Source organism: Ranitomeya variabilis, chromosome 1 (genome assembly GCF_051348905.1).
Source record: "Ranitomeya variabilis isolate aRanVar5 chromosome 1, aRanVar5.hap1, whole genome shotgun sequence".
Lineage (NCBI taxonomy): Eukaryota > Metazoa > Chordata > Amphibia > Anura > Dendrobatidae > Ranitomeya > Ranitomeya variabilis.
In genome coordinates this window covers 447,628,672-447,647,989 of record NC_135232.1, presented here as the reverse complement: position 1 = coordinate 447,647,989, position 19,318 = coordinate 447,628,672, and the positions used below count along the sequence as shown (strand labels likewise).

The following is a 19,318-nucleotide window of genomic DNA, read 5'->3' as shown; positions in this document are numbered from 1 at the left end:
CCCCATGTTTTAATCTTTTGGAAGTGTGAAAATACAGTGTTTTGTGATTGTTTTGTAATATAATCAATTCTTACAATTTGTTTCATCAACAGATTATCAGTGGTCTTTGGTCGGTCACCTGCCATGTACAACATCCTGTGGTAATAGAGGCATCCAACATCCACAACTGAGGTGTGTTCTCGACAAGCAAGAGGTCAATGTCAGTCACTGCCAAGAGAAGCCCAAACCTTCCGTCAATCCTGCTGCATGTAACAGGAGGGACTGTCCGCCAAGGTTTGTATTGGATGCATGTTTTTCTATCAGTAGTGATGCATAGGAAACATGTTGGATTGGCTTGGTCTGTGCCCTCCAAAATAAACATTTCTGAGACTGTACAATCAAAGTATTCTGAAAGTATGGTTGAACATAGTAGAGTCACGGAATTGGCCATTTCTAAGGGAACAACTTCACATACCATCATGTTTTTCCAAAAGTTCAGTAATTTTGTCCTGGCCAATAAAAGACTCATTTTAGTTTCTTAAGAAATCACTTGTAATGAATATGTTATCTGCTTTTCTGCTTTTTGTTTTTTCCTTCCACTTCATTTCTGCCAGAGATCTGTCTTTTTGAGCAATTTACTCTGCATGTAAAAACTAACCTCATCTATATCAACATTTCCATGTGTAGACAGGAGATTTCAACCAGAATAATTTGTGTCTCTGCCCCTTTTTTGAGGCACCAGAAAGCCTTCAGCTATATGTAACCCCAGAGAGTTCTCCTTCACACTACAAATAGGTGGGATTTCAGTACACTTTGGTCGCCAAAATAATGGGTGTCAACCAGAAATGCACATTAGAAGCTAAAATGCCTTTTCTATTGACAATGACCCTGCCATGAGGATTGTCTGAGGAGTATATAACATAATGATAAATGACTCGCCTCCTACACCTGCTTCCTATTGCCAAATCCATAATTCCTTGCGTCAAACCAAAGGGTGGCACTGAAAACACACAAACTTGGTGATATCACTGATAGCTTATTTACAGGCAGTTTGCTACAGCCACGGACATATTCATCCAAGGAAATAGCTTGCATCACAAATAGTGTTGAAAGGGTCAATGTGATCATGTCCTGGCTTGACCCATCCTCAAGGAATAAAAAAAAATAGTACACTCTGCTTTTCAAGGACCTGGATAACTGTGTACAGCTTTCAGATGTAAGACCTGGCCAACTCCAAGATGTGCTGGAACTTGTTCATTCATGTTTCATCACCTCCTGTGATCCCATGAACATCATGGACTGCCAGTTTCTGCAGTACTGATATTTTTATATATGTATGTTTTACTTGTTTTTGAGTATATTTGGTAGCTGAGGTAACCCTATAAATAGGTATAGAGAACCTCCGCACAAAGCAAATTGTCTGCAAATGTTTTGAGACTGCAAACAAGGGGTGTTTTAGTTATTTTTCAATTGCATAGTTCCAGAAGCTAGTTTCTTCTCCCACATGTACGCCAATGACACTTGGATTGCACACAGGCATGCTCCGATAACACCTTACTCAAGCACGTTCGCTCATCACTATTGCCTATATAGCCGTGGCCAAGATAACCGCTGTCAAAGGAAACTTTCCCTGGGGCTGCAGAGCCTTAGGGCCGCACTTTTTGTGGTGTAAATCCTGCCTACTCTACCTAGTAAAAGTTATTCCTGACTATTTTTTTTTTTATTAAAAATAAAAGGTGTACTTAAAAATGTAGAAATAGATATAATAAATTCAGATGCATAATATAATTTCTATATCTCAAGATTAAATATTTCATAAATAAATCCCCTATCCTCTCCGACCTTGAAGTGCTCTGTGGTCATCAAGTCCATATTGTGGTTCATGGATATGCAATATAAAGAAAGTATATGAAGTTATTTTACATTATATGGAATGTAACTTTCATGACACAACACCTCCCCATAAATATTCCGACTAAAAAACACAGCTGCAGTTTGTAAAAAAAAAAATCTGTTTTTTTTCTCACTCTCCCTTGGTCCAGTAATGAGCCTCCATTGTCTGTTATTGTCTGCAGCACTATTGTTAAATCAACTGTGCTGCAGCCAATAACTGAGCTCAATAGCTCTGTCCAAGTTGACATTACAAGCCGCTCAGGATAGATGAGCTCACTGATTGGCTGCAGCCCTGTCAGTGCTGCAGATAATAACACACACACCTGCAAAAGTGTAGGTGACTCAGCGGTGGACCCAAGGAGAGTGAGTAAAGCTCAGACTGTTTTTATTACAACAAACTTCAGCCGGCAATAAGGTTTTTCCAAAACTGAAAAATCCCTTTAAGCAGCTGGTAAAATGATATATGATAAAATGAATATACAGTCTAATGGCATATACATTTTATTTGCTTGTGTTGATTATCTTATATTAGCATGTCTTAGCTTTCCAATTTAAACATATTGTAATGAATGGAAGCGGAGGCACAGGTGATGAAGTTCACATTTTTTGAGTGGAACCTCGGGACCTCGGTCCGGGGGGGGCTCCGAAAGGGGCGTAACTAGTGAGCCCCAGGTATCCATAGTAAGATCCCTCGAACAGGACCAGAATGGAATACCTGGGGAACACAGGTGCAACCCCCAGTTAGACCCCCAACACGTGGCAGCTGTCCCAGGGGGACAAACGGATAAACAGATATAAACAGATATGATGGAGCTGACCGGCAGACACCGGGTATGAGATATAAAGCTGGCTCTGGCGAAGGACGTCAGATTCCAGGTAGATAAGAGGAAGATGGCTCCAGCACTTTTAGCATAGTCCAGGGGATCAGATGGCGAGTGGCGGAATGGGATGGCACTTGAGTATAAAATTAGAGGTGTCGTCTTAGGTTAGCCGAACCACTGGTCACTGATATTCTGCGGAAACAAACTGTATAAGAAGAGTGCAAAACGGAATGCTATAACAGCGCAGACAGAACAGGAACAGAACCGTAAATAGCAAGAGTAGATACTTGTTGCTCCGGCACTCTCCCTATGATGGAGGGGCCAGAAGTAGTAATCAGTGTGCTGTCATTGGTTGATTGAAATTTTTAAAAAATGCGCGCTGTCCCTTTAAGAGACTGGAGGTAAGCGCGCTTGTGTCCTAAGCACTCTTCCGGGAGGATTGCTGGCAGTGTGCCAGGAAGTGGGGGAGAGAGAAGCAGCAGGATGTCGAGGAACAGACAGAGAGCGAGGATCAAGACAGGGACCTCGCAGAGGTACAGGGGCAGCCTCGGGAGCAGGTGAGGGACCAGAACTGGGGGCAGCGCTAAAACCGGGTGCAGGGCCAGAACCAGGTGTAACACATATTCTTTGGAAGGGTCCTGTAGTTATTTATCCTTCTCTGAAATAGTTAAGCAGTGTTTGCCAGAACCTATAAGAAACTTCCATAAAATAGTTTACACCTTGTAATCCTTGAACTCATTGGCCTTCTTCTGCTCACCTAACTATTAGTGAACTGTAGTTCAACCGTAACACTAACGTGATGATACATCTCCAAGGAAATAGCTACTTTGCCAGACCGAAGGAAACTATAATGGGAACGTTCCATAAACTCAGAAGTGTTCGACATCCTGTTTTCATTTCCACCTGAGCACTGATTTAGGCTGTTTGCAGTCTATGGAGGACATATGGTGGACAATTCTATATGAGAGTAGAAGTTAGCCTATGGGAATTAGACAAGGCAGAACACGTCTGGGAAGCAGTGGTTTGTTCTTCCACTTGTCTCTCTAGTATGGATGTGTTGACCCATCAAAAAGCACTTCCCTCCTCTTCTCAAAGGTAAAAGTGATACAGCTGTGCAGATATAGGGTGTTGGGTGTATAATGAGCTGGTGGTCTTTCCTTATAGAATAATCTAATGATTCATATATGACCAATGTAAAGGTTTTTTCACCCTGCCTGAGACACTTTGAGGATTTAATACTATTCATTTTTTTCACCAAAATTACTGGTATATAACATCCATGAAAACATTACATTTCATTGTAATGGCATATCGTGCTACATTCTTCACCCCAGACTAAATTGGACTGAAACATATCAGTCAGCAGACATGATTGTGACTCTCAATTAGTTTAGTATACAAATGAGACAAGCAATACGAGGATATGTTCATATACAGATAAAAACAATATTGGAAAGTTTGACACCTGTTTTGTGTTTTGGAGAAACTTCTGGTTTTGATCAAAATACTGCTGAGTGAATGAGGTCTAACACAGGTTGCTTCTTAATAGACTATGGATTCTTGCTGAGCAGCAGCCGAAAGCAGGTTCTTAGGTAGTTTGAACTAAGCAGTTAGAACAGCACTGCGGCAAAAAATACTTATAATAAACTCTGCTTTCAGTTTGTCGTACTCCTTGGCATCCTGCATGGCAAGGTCATAATACGCCTGCTGTGTTTCCCCAGTAAGATACGGCACAAGGACCGTATCCATTGTTCTGGGGACACTTGGGATTTCTGCCCTCACTCTAAGCACCAATTGGAGGTATTCACTTGCTTTCAGGCCACCGGTACGGTAACATTCACACAAGCAAGGAGTTTCTTGTCCAAATAGGAAGGTTTATTAACTCCACAAACTTCCAGCAAAAATGAAAAACAAAGAGTATACAGCAGTATAAGAAAACCTCCACTCTCAGACAAGGAATGAACAACTCCGCTGCCTTTTAAACCAGCTGCACCTCCTAAATTGGGGGGTGGGAATGGCTAGTTCCGCCCATCTCAACTAATCATTCCTAAAAAACTTGGGTCCATATATTGGTCCTATTAAACCTCTCATCACCTTCTATCCAGGATTCTGCCAGCTGCTTGTCTGCAGTGCTACTGACATGAAATTCTCATTCTCTATATTACATATAACTTAATTTATGGACATCTATAGTTTGATTTTTTTTGTCTGTGTTGATTGGATGGGTTGTTTCCGACATCTGGAGAGAATATCATGGCAATAGCACCTTTAGAATTATATTTTCTTAGAAAATTGGTGACTGTTAAATAGTTATTTCACCCACTGCATTAAAAAGTGTGGCCATACAATGTGTACACCAAGAAAAATGAACACGTAGAATAAATGAAATATAAACTGCTTTACTGGCACACAGAATATACTTATAAAATTGAGGTACTTGGCATACATATTGTATGTTCTCCTTGTGTTATTGAGTTTCCTCCGGGTACTCCAGGTTCCTTCTACACTCCAAAGACATACCGATAGTGAATTTTATTTTGAGCCTCAATGGAAACAGTGATAGTAATGACTGTAATGCATTGTGGCATATAATTTTGTTAATATTTTCCTTACAGGTGGATGGTAACATCATGGTCAACATGTTCACAAAGTTGCGGAGGGGGTGTCCAAACGCGTCGCGTGACTTGTCAAAAGATGACTGGTGGAGGCATCCAGGTCCCAGTTTCAAATGATGTCTGCATATCGTCTACAAAGCGTCCTGTTGATAGTCAAAGCTGCAGTAGACAACTCTGTGTAGAGTGGGTCACATCTTCATGGGGACAGGTAAGAAGAGGGATAGGATCTATAAATTGAGAACTTGTAGAATCTACATTGTGACTGTGTAATAGCAATATTTCTAAAGCTGCTTGCAATGCCCATGAGTGAGAGTTTTACTATATAGTGTGATGGATTTCTATACTGCGGACTATAAAATGTTAGAATGGGGCTTGCTAACGGCCATCTAAATACAGAGTCCTTTTCATAGCACAATATTCATCAGAGTGATCCATGCCAAGTGTAAACATTCAATCATCGAATTTACTGCATCTTTTACGGCAATGTAAAAATCTTGGTTTTTCAGCAGCGCTTTCGCTACTGTAAGCAGTAAAGTGAATAGGGGAGAGAGCAAACAAGGTAGCAAGTTGAATAGGATTGGTTCTCATATAGTATGATTTTCATGTTAGGCCTGTATCACACATCCGTTAAATACAAACTGTTCTCATATCAGAAGGCCGCTCAGTTAGCACAAGTTGGAGGACCTGGCGGGCAGGCTGTGTTGCCAATGTGCAACCGGTCCTTGTTTCACCAATGTGTGAAACTAGCCTTACAACTTATCAGAAGGCCAGACTGCTCAGTTAGCTCTGGTTAGGAGACCTCCCATCAGTCATCCATGTTTCACAGATATGTGAAACTAGCCTTACACTTCTCTTACATTTTTGGCTTTATTTCCCATAAAGTGAAAAAATTAGGATATCTCTAACAGGAAAATCATAGGATATGAATACAGATTGGCTTTCAATAGTGAAGATTGGCACTTGTTACAGGCAAGTTCTCTGCCTGTGTAAAAGGATGTTAATGCTTAACATTAATCAGTATGAGGCAGAGAACAAAAAGAACACATTCAAGGCACCCAGCCACTAAGCGTCTTCAATATGTCAGATTTAGTGTACAATGTAAGGGAATTTTCAGATGAGGAATAAAAGTATTTTAATTGAAAACATAAATATACATATATATGTGCGCTGTCAAATGTGCATTTCTTATCTGCTACAGAGTAGCCTTTTATGTTCCAAACTATGCCCTCAGGCATTTTGGATGCAGTTTGTTGTTACTAGACTGTCTTTTATGTGTTCTTGAGCCAACCACACTGACAGAGGCATCACAAGGTGTCACATGAGCCATGGATCTATGGTCCTTCATGTGCTGTGCATGTGTTCTTATGCACTGCTTTACACTGTCCTCTCATGTGATCTTGACTTATTTCCCATTGCAAAGTAGGTTAATACGTAGCCATTCAATACGTAGCCATTCCCAGAGTAAAATCTTAACTTCAGTGTGCCGAATTCGTCAGTATAATGCAGGATGAAAAAAGGTTTATTACATTTTTTGGGTCAACACTGAAATCAAAATTATGCAGAAGTATTACAGCTCCTGTAATGAGCCACCATAAGAGACAAACTGTATATATTTTACCAAAGTCTACTTTCCTAGAACATTGCTTCTAAGTGTAAAAATATCCCTAATACAGGACTTTACAAATGCACCATGTTGCGGTTTATAGAGGGACTGTGACTTTGCAACTGTGCGTGCCCTGACCATAAGATTTGTGTTAAGGCCCCCAAACCTGCTGTTTCTGCTGTTTTCAGCAACAGTTGATGTCAGGGAAAAAAAGGATCAATCTTGGAGAATGTTAACAGGTAGTGACTTACTCTCTTCTCTCGACAAAACACATGGCTGAGCTGAGCATGTATGGGTAAGCTGGGAGAATTAACTTTAACAATTCTCTAAGTGTCCAACATGTTTAGGCCAGGCATTTGTGTTTGCTTTGAAGGTTCCATCTGAAGCCCTAAAAAATGGAATTTATATGTGCCCCTGATTAGAACAGGCATAAGGAGTCACTTCATAATCTGTCTGGCCTACTTTCTGGTGAAGTTCTTTTTACAGCCTTTAAAGCAGAAGCCAAAGCTCAGCCCAAAACTACAAAGGAGGACCTAGTCAATGAACTGAAGAGAGCTAAGACAACAGTCTCAACCATTACCATTAGTAACACACTATGCCGTCATGTATTAAAATCCTGCAGGGTGTGCAAGGTCCCCCTGCTCACGCCAGCACATGTTCAGGCCCTTTTAAAGTTCACCAACAATCAATGATCAACTCGCCGTGTTTGGAGGAAGAAGCAGGATGAGTACAACCCCAAGAACACTGTACCAATCGTGAAGTATAGTGGGGGAAACATCACACTTTGGCAGTGCTTTTCCACAAAGTGTCAGGATAACTGCACTGTATTGAAGTGAGGATGGATGGGGTCATGTATCGCAAGATTTTGGCCAACAACCTCCTTCCTTCAGTAAGAGCATTGAAGATGGGTTGTGACTGGGTCTTCCAGTATAACAATGACCCAAAACACACTGGGCAACTGAATGGCTCCATAAGAAGCATTTCAAGGTCCTGGAGTGGCCTAGCCAGTCCCCAGACCTGGACCCAATAGAAAATCTTTGAAGGGAGCTGAAACTAAATATTGCAGAGCAAAAGCCCAAACCCTGAAAGATATGTAGAAGATCTGTATGGAGGAGTGGGCCAAAATCCCTGCTGCAGTGTGTGCAGACTCTGTCAAGAACTACAGGTAACGTCTGGCCTCTGTAATTGCAAACAAAGGTTTCTGTACCAAATATTAAGTTCTGTTTTTCTATTGTATCAAATACTTATTTCATGAAGTAAAATGCAAATTATTTATGTAAAAATCATACAATGTGATTTTCAGGTTTTTTGTTAAGATTCTGTCTCTCACAGTTGAAATATACCTATGATAAAACTTACAGACCTCTCTGTTCTTTGTAGGTGGGAAAACTTGAAAAATCGGCAGTGTATTAAATACTTATTTTCTTCACTGTAGTTATAAAACATATTGCCTGTTTAACTACATATTTATTATTTTTTCTTTTACTCTGCTTAAACATAAGCGTCCCTTTACTTTAGATTTTTACATGTGATTACGTTATTAGCCTGGGAGTTAACACAGTCATTATAGAAGGAAGGGAGCAGACCTGTGGATTGCATATTCTGAATTTTGCGTCATGGCAAATTACATAAATGAGATTAAAATCCCAGTGGTAATAAGATTGATGCATTTGCTTCTAAATTAAAATGAGCAGATTGCCTTACCCCACCCCTGCAGTGCATTACTAGAAAGTGATAGGAGACAGACTTTCCAAAAACAAGTGTTTTGTGTTTTTAACATAGGTCCATTAATTACATAGCGCTTTAGTTACATTATTAGCACTGTCCCCATTAAGGCTAACAATCTAGATTACCTATCAGTATGTCTTTAGAGTATGGGAGAAAATCGGAGAACCCTGAGGAAGCCCACACAAACATGAGGAGAACATACAAACTATTTAAAGATGATTTTTTTGGTGGAATTTAAGCCCAGAACCACAACTCTGCAAGGCGGCAGTGCTAACCACTGAGCTACTGTGCTACATTTTAAACATTTCCACATAAATTCTTCAATATATTAAAATGATACCTTTGCTTATTTGTTTAGTGTCATGGACCGTGTATAGGACCACGAACAGCTTTACAGCATAGACAGGTCTACTGTCAAACTCGAGATGGAACCATCATATCTCCAGAACAGTGCCAGATCTTACCCAGGTAATCTAAGATCACTATAACTATTTTCTACTGCTAAATAATCAATAGAAATGACCAATATGAATATTTTCTACTAATAAATTATATTACACCTTAGCATTTTGCAAGTCATTTGTCACAGGGTAAATACTGAAAACTGCCCAAATTTTTTCATCTTAGTTCAACACTATATATGCACATATTAACATATGTCCTATGTTTTTGACATTATTACACTAGAATATCTGTTTTAAATTGCCCTGTAAATGAACCTTGAATAGGATAAGCATGCTCAATTTCATCTAGTGATTTCCTGAGGAAAATGTTGGGATGCTTTAGGTTTCTTAGCAATCAGACTGTAAGCTCTTTAAGCCTCCAAGCCTATAAGGTAATTTGCTCATATCTTGAGTTCCAGTGTTCAACTGTATATATTTGTGTCTATAATTTAATGTGATCGTATTATAATATTGTTTTCATCAATCTTAAGAGTCTGGATTGTAATGAAAGGAAGTATGATGTGTTTAGGTAAAGCATAGTAATATACATCCAAAGCTCGTCCTAGAAAGTTTGCAGCTCTAATAGGATAGAAATGATTACCCTAGTTTGTAGCTAAATATAGGCAAGAAAGTAACAGGGATGCAGAATCCAGTAGCAGAATTGAGTTTATTTACTTTATTATGTTATTTTAGGTAAAATTTTCCAAGTTGTATGGTGGTAGATAATAAGAATCCAGGTACTCCACTTATATTTAACTCCTGTAGTCTTATACCTAGGTCTTTTCTGCTGGATATGTCTTAATATCTCTTAATTTCTAACTGATTGCATACAGCCCAACAATATCAATGAATAGCCAGGATCCAAAGAGGGGTATGATGTCCAAAAACTGGTCTTGAGTAGAAGAAAATGAAAGACAATAAACAAACAAGTGTCAAACTTTAAGACAGGGTAAACATACCTAAATACATTATAAATACCACTAGGTTGGAATGTAAACCTGTTCTTTCATCACCGTAACTATTAAACACATTCAAGCATCATACAAGCTTCATATCTGCATTATTGTTTTGGTATTGTCAGGCTAAATACAGACTGATGCCTTATCGCCTGAGTGCTTGCCTCTATTTATATATATATATAGTTTCTGGTAAGAAAAATATATTATGTGTTTATAGAACACTTGACCCTATGGTTTGGTGAATCACGAGTCACATGTAATTGGTTGATATTAGTAACAACAGCCATTAGCCACCAAAGGTGGCCAATGCAGATCTACATGATCTGCGATGTTAGCAAAATTTCCTTTCAGTAGTGAACTTTTCTTGGAGACTTGTTAAATAATTGTGACAAATTGAGTGATCTTCTAACAGCTATTTTTTTTTTCCTTTTACCCAGGCCGCTAAATACACAAAACTGCATGGCAGATATGTGCAGTGTACAGTGGAGAGTATCCCCTTGGACGTTATGCACAGCCACTTGCGGCAGCTATGGTTTCCAGTCTAGACGTGTTGAATGTGTTCATCATCGAACTGGCAAGTCTGCTCAAGAGCATATGTGTTCCTGGAGACCTCGGCCTTCCAACTGGCAACGCTGCAACATGGCACCTTGTGAGAACGGTATGAGCTGTAAGGGCTGGATTTACTAAGGTACGATTTAAGTGGGTTTCAAGGTGACGTAATTCCTCAAATTACTGGTAAATGATGGACAGTATTGTGTGGAAAATGCCCAGTTTTACATCAGCAGTCTGTCACGATTCCTCCCCTCAGTGTGTCATGGGCACAGTGACTGACAGCTCAGTCATCAAATCGGGTGCAGGGGTGTGCTGAGCTGTCGGTGTGTTGATAGATAGATAGCTAAGTCGTCCAATCCAGTGCAGGGGAGTGCTGAGATGCTGATGCTTTGATTGCCAGTTCAGCCATCCAATCCAAGACTGAGAGCTCAGCTCTCCTTAAAAACAGGGAGCACCTGCAAGAAGCTCAGCACCTCCCAGTCTCAGGTTGGGCACATCCTTGCACTGTATTATATGATCGAGCTGTCTATCAAAACACTGACAGTTCAGCACACTCCTGTACCTGATTGGATGACTGAGCTGTCACTCACTGCACCCGTATCACACTAAGGGGAGGACTCCTGACACAGTCTTTACCTTAGTGTCATCACCACTTACACAGTGTCAGTGGTCATGTTTGTGGCACACAGTTGTCTGGTGATTTGCTGTCAGTTTGTCTACAAATTGTCTGCATTGCTGCATTTTCACATCCCACCAACATCGCACCTTAGCAAATGCAGCTATATGTAAAGTCATTGTTGCTATTTTATTGAGTTTGACTTGTGCTAAGTTCTTATAGATGTGTTGTACATTAATCATTTAAGATTGTATGCCAAAAAGTACAAATTCCTACACTCTGACCCTTACTTAGGATCTGAGATTTGGAGTATTATATTCAGAAGGTTGATTTAAAGGCAATCTAACAGGTCCCCAAGCATGCTAAATTAGCACTAAAGCGTTAAATTGGTTTATTACCCTCATTACAACACAATCCTTGGAATCTTACAAAAAGATTTCTAATGTAAAAATAAACTTTTTGGAGTCCTTTGCTTTATGCAAATTTGCCAGGACTAGCCTGGCAGTGTATGTAGAAAAGCCACGGAGACACCATCACGTGTTTCTCAACGCAAGCAATGAATAGCCAGGTCTTTCACCGGGAAGGAACAACCACGGGAAGGGCAGCATCCAAAAAAGGAAAACCGCCTATGCCAAAACATGGTATCCATCCACAGACAGCTGTTTCGGGGTGTTTGCCCCTCATCAGTGTGGAGTAGGAAACTGGCTATTAGGAGCAGTGCCTTGTGAAAAGACTATAAACATAAGGATGAATGACCTCGGGGAGATCAACACATCCAACACCGTGGAGACACCATCACGTGTTTCTTAACGCAGTGATCCAGAACACTGCCCCCATCCCTTATGGGAAATATGCAAATGCATGTAGAAAAGCCGCGGAGACACCATCACGTGTTTCTCAACTCAAGCAATGAATAGCCAGGTCTTTCACAGGGAAGGAACAACCACGGGAAGGGCAGCATCCAACCAGATCACTGTGTTGAGAAACAAGTGATGGTGATGAGGGGCAAACACCCCGAAACAGCTGTCTGTGGATGGATACCATGTTTTGGCATAGGTGGTTTTCCTTTATTGGATGCTGCCCTTCCCGTGGTTGTTCCTTCCCGGTGAAAGACCTGGCTATTCATTGCTTGCCTTAAGAAACACGTGATGGTGTCTCCGCGGCTTTTCTACATGCATTTGCATATTTCCCATAAGGGATGGGGGCAGTGTTCTGGATCACTGCGTTGAGAAACACATGATGGTGTCTCCGCGGTGTTGGATGTTTTGATCGCCCCGAGGTCATTCATCCTTATGTTTATAGCCTGGCAGTGTGTCACTTCCCCCAGACTAGGGGAAGCCTTAGATCCTGTAAATACGTCGAGAGAGGTATGATTGAAATCTCCTGCACAATCCACGGCATGTTTGAACTGGCAGAAATCGTGCCTGCTTCCTACCTGGAATTGTGCAATGAAAGCAGGTGTAAAATCCCCTGCTTCATCAGCCCATTGTGCATGGCCAATAAGGCACAGTGACGCTATCTCTGTCAGTCAGCAGCTGTAGAGGAGAAATCTAGCATTTCAATGTGCACTCAGGGTCACTATGTCTTCCTGGGTGAGCAAAGTTGGCCAAGAAAGCCAGGGTAGGTACAGCCAGCTTCATTGCACATGTGCAGACAGACAGGATATGGGTACGTTTTCTGCCAGTGCTAAGATGCCATACTGTGGAGAATGACATTGATGCTCTCTGAGTATGATTACAAGATTAAGGGCTAATATGGTAAAAGTGATTGGGCTAGTGCTAATTTGCATATGAAGAACGGTGCATAAAAGGTTGATGTTTACATGATAAAAACATGTTTATGGGACATCAAGGACTTTGCTGTAATGTAAGTACGAGGCATTTTAACATTACAGTGGCAGTTTGGAAAGCTTGGGATACCTGACAGGTTGCCTTTAACATACTGTTTACTTGCAGAAATGACATGGAGTGGACAAGCTAGTCAACTAACAAAATAGTCGCTCTGCCTGGTTAAAGGAAAGTATTTTAGACTCCGTAATCTTGCAAAGCCATAGACAGTGGTACAAAACATGGGATAAATGAGATATAACATGCATAGATATTAATTATTCTTAGTTTAATGAGATACTAACACATTTAAAGGGTTCTAGTCATAAAGGAAAAGAGAACTTTAAACAACTTGTGAAAGTTTCTCATAGGCTCCATTTTCTCTCCATCTGAGAAAAACGGTCTGATTATAATGCTAATCACACTCTAATTAGAGTTTTATTCACGTTTGATCTGATTTTCTCAGAGGTGGAGAGAAAAAAAAGTTTCTCCACCTTTTCCATGTACTAGGTCTATGAAAATGACACCAGAGTATGGTATTTTTATCACAGGCCCATAGATTGAATGAGCGAGTGCCATCCGATTGTCAAAGGCAAATCATGGATACTGTAATATTTTTTTCAGACCACTTGGTGCTGGGGAAAAAATCAGACATGTGCACAGCCCCATAGAATAATATGGGTGTGAATGGTATCTGCCAAAACCAAGGATAGCACTCGTCCAATTTATATAATCGTGTCGCAAGCCCATAAAGTGATAAACTAGTGGTCAGTAAGAGTGGCTACATCGCATTAAACTCAGGAACGCTACACAGAATTTGGTTACCATTCAAATTTAATTTTGGGTTAACTTAGTAGAATGGGTGCCTTGCCTGTCAGCCCAAGAGAGCCCTAATTGACACTGGTTAGCCAATTGTTTCCAACACATCATGCTACTCTAGAATTTCACTATCCTGCCATTTAGTTTAGCTGATGGGCTTAGTACATAATTGCCCTTCATCAATACAAGTACCCTACAATCAATAAGCTTCTTGCTGTGAATTTACTATTAATATATTCCCACTTTATGACTTTTAGAACTGCAAAAGGTGAGTCTAAAAATCATCTAATCTAATACTCTGCATGGTCGACATGTTTTTAGACCTTATAAAATGCATAAAAGTTAATCAGTGGTATGTGTTCAGTTTCTAGAATGAGTACAGTATCGTCATAAAAATTCTATAATAGCAAACACTATATTAAATAATGGATTAAATGCTTAACTAAAAAAATGGCCTTTAACAGAAATCAGTTGTACATAAGTTATTAGGATCCACCTCTTCAATAAACTTCGGAAAATCTCCCGCAGCATAAGGCTGCACTTATAAGAGAGCCGCTAATATTACGTAGCAAATAAAATGCACACACGCTGACATGATGTCTTATTGGATGTTCCTCCATTTTTATATTGCTATACAACTTTCAGAATTATTACATTCTGCCAATGATTCATACTAAAACAAATACATATTGCTACCAGATGAAGCATTAAATCTCAGATTAAGATGTGTTCCTTTACTAAAACCCAAAACATTGAGGTGGTTCACATTGTGCTGTTTTTGTTATTACACATACCACAACATATGCCACTTAGGTCTCCAGTTCAGGCACTAAGATAGGAGAACGTCTAATTTGCCCCTGGTGTTAACATTTGTGCACTTTACTTGCCAGTTACAGTATTTTGGACCTAAGGTGACATGTTTTTTCTGTTTTTTTTCTTTTAGTTGACTGCAGAGATACAACCAGGTACTGTGAAAAAGTGAAACAGCTGAAGCTTTGTCAGCTTGCACAGTTTAAATCTCGCTGCTGTGGGACTTGTGGGAAAGCATGACGACCCATTCAGAAGCCCATCTTTACTTTAGCTAGGTAAGGAGACGTGAATAAGAACAGGACTGATCCGCAAGCTTGTGGTGATCCGGTGATTGTATTTACTTGTGCGCTGGTTAGTCCTTAAAATGAACTCAACAAGGTGGTCCTCTGCCGGAAGACAAGACGTGCCTGACTCTCATTATCTGAACTGGGGTAATGAGATAAGGACACCAAGCACATATATTTTTGGTTGCGTCATGGACCTCATTTCGGAGGATGCTGCGGCCTATGAAAGAATCTTCAAGCAACATAGGAACAAAGGGATTATGATGGGACACAAATTATTTGGTGACAATGGACACCTCTGGATGTACATGTATTTTTGTAATTTTTTAATTCTATTTTTCTATTGTTCTTTTTCTGCCACCCTACAATGTAACACAGAGCACTGCACAATGACGCACACTACAGGAATTAAAAGCTGGGACCAATCATCTACTGGAATAAATGGAACCAAATTTGAGAGACTGAAGATTTCCAACAATCACGGGAAGAGCAGTCGTGTTGCTTACTAGTGAGCCTATCTCTCGCACAGATATAACTTTGATGACAAGGGTTATAGGCATAACCCACCATGTAATGATTTGTGAAGTCCATAAATCACATGTCCCCAGTACAAGTTATATGGAAATGGTGACTACCAATATAAAGCAGGTTTTGCTATTTTCACCAGCACTTTAAGAGTGTGATGCTTGAGAACGACAAACAAGGCAAACAGAAATGTGCAAATTTAAAGAGAATAGGAAATGTTAATAGGAAAGAAGATAATTATTTAAGCTTTTATTAGCACTTTGTTACTTGTACATTTTGATGCCACTGGGCTAGATTATTTTATTTTTTAAATTCTTCAAGGGTTTTTCCACTAAACCTAAACTGTGAGTTACATCATTAGCTACATATTGGTGTTAATACAAAATTGCCATTCAGATGATACAGACAGACAAAAAAGGGTAGACAGCGGAAAACAACCAGTATGTTGTCTCGCAAGTAACTGATTTAGAAGAACCCAAAGCAAGCATAATACATACTTTATAATAATATATAACTCAAAAGAAACTATCTGACCCTTTTATAATGGTCTCCTTATATGCCAATACAGAATTCAATATGTAATAAGCACCTAAGATTCCCAACTTATGGTTCTGATTAGGAGAAAAGCCAAATATTATGTTATTATTTATAATTTAGTCTTATAAAATCCATGCCATTGGCTTAAAGCCATTTGACCTCATTATATGGACAGAAGAATCCAGAGGGAACATGTAAATGCCATACATATGTAAATTGACTTTACGGCCCCAGCATGGTCACCATATTGACCACTGGCCTCCGTGAGTTCTAGTGTGCTGTTGTGCGTAGACTTCAATGTACAATGTTGGCTGTGTATACCAAGCTTCTGATTGCGACATCAACTGACTTGTATTAAAATGCAGACTAAGACCCCAGGGAAATATAGCCGGTGATATTTTAACTAAAATGCAGCATTGAAGCTGATGGGGGAATTCACCCACCTATATAGGTTCATTGACTGATCTAGTTGCTGGATCAAATCAGTTGTGGTCATGAATAATTAAAAAAATATATATATTCTTATATTCATAACAGCATTTCTTGGCAGAACAGAAAAATCCATGAAAAAGGTTGCAAAAAAATGGTGTTCTCCCAAATAACTTTTTCGCATAAAATTCACATTTAAGAGGAAATAAACTTCTCTGTTTATTATTGATAAGTCTTAGTAAAGTTATGAATTTTTTAAAACACTTCCTTACCCTATTTTGCCCCTTCTCTTCCAAACACCATGCTGCAGTGCTGTTTTAACTGCCTACTTCAAACTCCCTAAAAATCCACTTTCAATGTGCTAAGCAACAATCCACATTCTATTTGCAATCGGAGTTCAAGAATTTCCCTGTCTGAGCCTCTCTGTCCTTTCCCCAAATTTAGACAGAGACAGTCCCTAACACAAGTTGTTTGTAAGTAGACTATGGATTCTCGCTGAGTAGCAGCTGAAATCAAGTTCTTAGGTAGTTTGAACTAAGCATTTAAAACAGCACTGCAGCATAGTGTTTTTAGGGAGGAGGCAAAATAAGGTAATAAAGTATGGTATATTACGAAAATTCATGCCTTTGCGGTCTGATCAATAATTAAATTAAAAAAAGTTTAGTTAATCTTCCCATAAGGCCGGTATTATGAATGCTAGAGTAATAATGTCCAGTTTTTATACTAGCAAGTGCATAACTATAGGGTGTAAAAATAGGTGCTTAAAATGATAAAATGAGCAGCAAAAGTCCATTTGGCACATGAGAATCCAACAGCATTAAAATTGGTCTGAAATCATATCGATGTGCCCCTCCTTATCATTTTTCTTGGCCAATATCCCAATAATAGTGACACAACATTACTAGCTAAAAGAAAAACTTTTACATTACTCTTGTGTTGTAAATCATGCCAAAAGTTTTTTGGAAGTCCTATAAGGTATAATCCCTTTACTTATGTATCTTTATTAATATTTTTACTCCCAAAAAATCCAGTTTTTGCATGTTTGTTTCAACCAAAAATCATTGTCTGGTCCAATTGAAGTATCTGCCTTTCTTTTCCTGACTGCTACATAAATTTATAGGAACGTAGCAATAAATAAAAGCCCTATTTATGTTGTATCTCTGTAGAATGTGGTTTGTAGGTATATAGAAAAACTGGCTCACAAAGAAAATACCTTTAAAATATAACTTTTAATAACTATACACAAAAATAGAATATACAGTAACAAATCATCTAAAGGGCATCTGACCAGGCCAGAAAAATGGTCAAATACTGTTTATACTGATGACTAATTCACCCTATCATTCCCTAATGCACCCCTTCCTATCAGCGCAGGTTGGCACCCTATCTTGATCGCAAATTGATGCCCTCGCTCACTGATGGCTGACCCTAGATGCACCCTGTTAACCCCTAACTGGCCAGAAACAATGTGTGGTCAAACACAGTCGGATATCGTACCACAAAATAGCCTAAATCCAACTGAATAACATATAGGGGGTGTGGTTAAGAGATAGAGGGCAAAATGGGAGAAGGTTAAAACATGCAGGGGTAATTATAACCAGAAATGATGGAGGACCCCTATCACAAAAAGATATATAACAAAATACAAAAAGTGCCATACAATAAATGACCACAGGCAAACCTTGCCACTGAAATTGATATCATCTCTTTCAAGAATAAGACAGATGAATCACTTCAGGGATTGCCTGTGGGTTAATAGTCTAGCGTAACTTTCCCTGAGACTTCCCTCATCAATTGTCCCTTCCTTGCTGTGGAGTTTGGCACCCTAACTTGTATGCAAAAATGGCACCCCGTCTCAACGATGGCTAACCCTCACCTCCTCTATATACTCTCCCTCTGGCTGTCTACCAGCTCAAAAGCAAGAGAGGGATTAGGGGAGAGTTGGAGGAAAGGAAAATGGCAGCAGGGACATTAAAAACGATAAATAGAAGCATGGTATTTCTCATAAGATAATTCCAACGAAACGTGCCAAAGTGCATATGACAGTCAATAGGAGAGATCAATAGTCATCTCAGCTGGGGTATTGCACTATTCCCTACAAAGTCACACAACTTATAATCTAGTGTCTGACGTAGTATCAATTACCACATTGAAACCATCTGCCGCACACTTTTTTAGGTTATAAGGGCGATACACATAAGCCCAAAGTGATAATTCACCACCTATTGCACTATTCCCAAAGAGAATACCATATCAAAGATTCAATTATTCAAATGTAAGAGACTTATCTGTCATTCATTAAAGACGTCACAATCGCCTTGACGCGTTTCCGTCCCATGGTATGAGTTCATGTCCAGAATCTATTGACATTGATGGTTCCATTTGCCTCCGGATGAACTCATACCGTGGGAGGGAAATGCATTGAGGCTATTGTAACGTCTTTAATGAATAACAGATAAGTCTTTTATATTTGTCTTTAGCTGATTTGTTACTGTGTATTCTATTTTTGTGTATAGTTATTAAAAGTTCTATTTTAAAGGTATTAATTTTCTTTGTGGGCCCCTATTTATGTTGTAATTATCATTACAGGATTACAAATGATTGCCTCTGAAACCACTTTAACAAGTTTCTTTACCCTTCTCTTATTATGAATGCACATAATACGGCCACTTTGTAAAAGACGTTCTGTGCGTAGTGTGTTGCCAAGATACATTATTATTAATAATATAAAATGTCTATGTATGTATAGCTTTTGTTTGTATTTATTAGAATTTCCTGTACAAAAAAGTGCAATATTAATAATTGTACATTGTTTTCCAGATAAAATTATTTTTGGGACTTTTTATGACTTGGTGTTGTTACAGTTATTGTGTTTTGGG

At 39.3% G+C, this 19,318-nt stretch overlaps 1 protein-coding gene and 1 long non-coding RNA gene across 4 annotated transcripts in view; one reads left to right on the top strand and one right to left on the bottom strand.

Annotated features, from left to right (window-relative positions):
* Positions 1 to 19,242, top strand: part of ADAMTSL1 (ADAMTS like 1) — a 481,733-nt gene extending 462,491 nt beyond the window's left edge. For 2 of the 3 annotated variants that reach the window (XM_077249770.1, XM_077249791.1), the window contains 5 exons: positions 93 to 273; positions 5,309 to 5,516; positions 8,998 to 9,107; positions 10,479 to 10,699; positions 14,798 to 19,242. In XM_077249770.1, the coding sequence (XP_077105885.1) occupies positions 93 to 273; positions 5,309 to 5,516; positions 8,998 to 9,107; positions 10,479 to 10,699; positions 14,798 to 14,904 (827 nt within the window). In that variant the 3' untranslated portion in view covers positions 14,905 to 19,242. Of the gene's footprint in view, positions 1 to 92; positions 274 to 5,308; positions 5,517 to 8,997; positions 9,108 to 10,478; positions 10,730 to 14,797 lie in introns of all 3 variants that reach the window. The other variant, XM_077249780.1, reaches the window with a different exon arrangement.
* The window catches only part of LOC143764391 (uncharacterized), a 45,055-nt gene continuing 35,551 nt past the window's right edge, over positions 9,815 to 19,318 (bottom strand). Inside the window, exon 3 of the long non-coding RNA XR_013213178.1 lies at positions 9,815 to 9,974. This is a non-coding gene — a long non-coding RNA (uncharacterized LOC143764391). The remainder of the gene's footprint in view (positions 9,975 to 19,318) is intronic.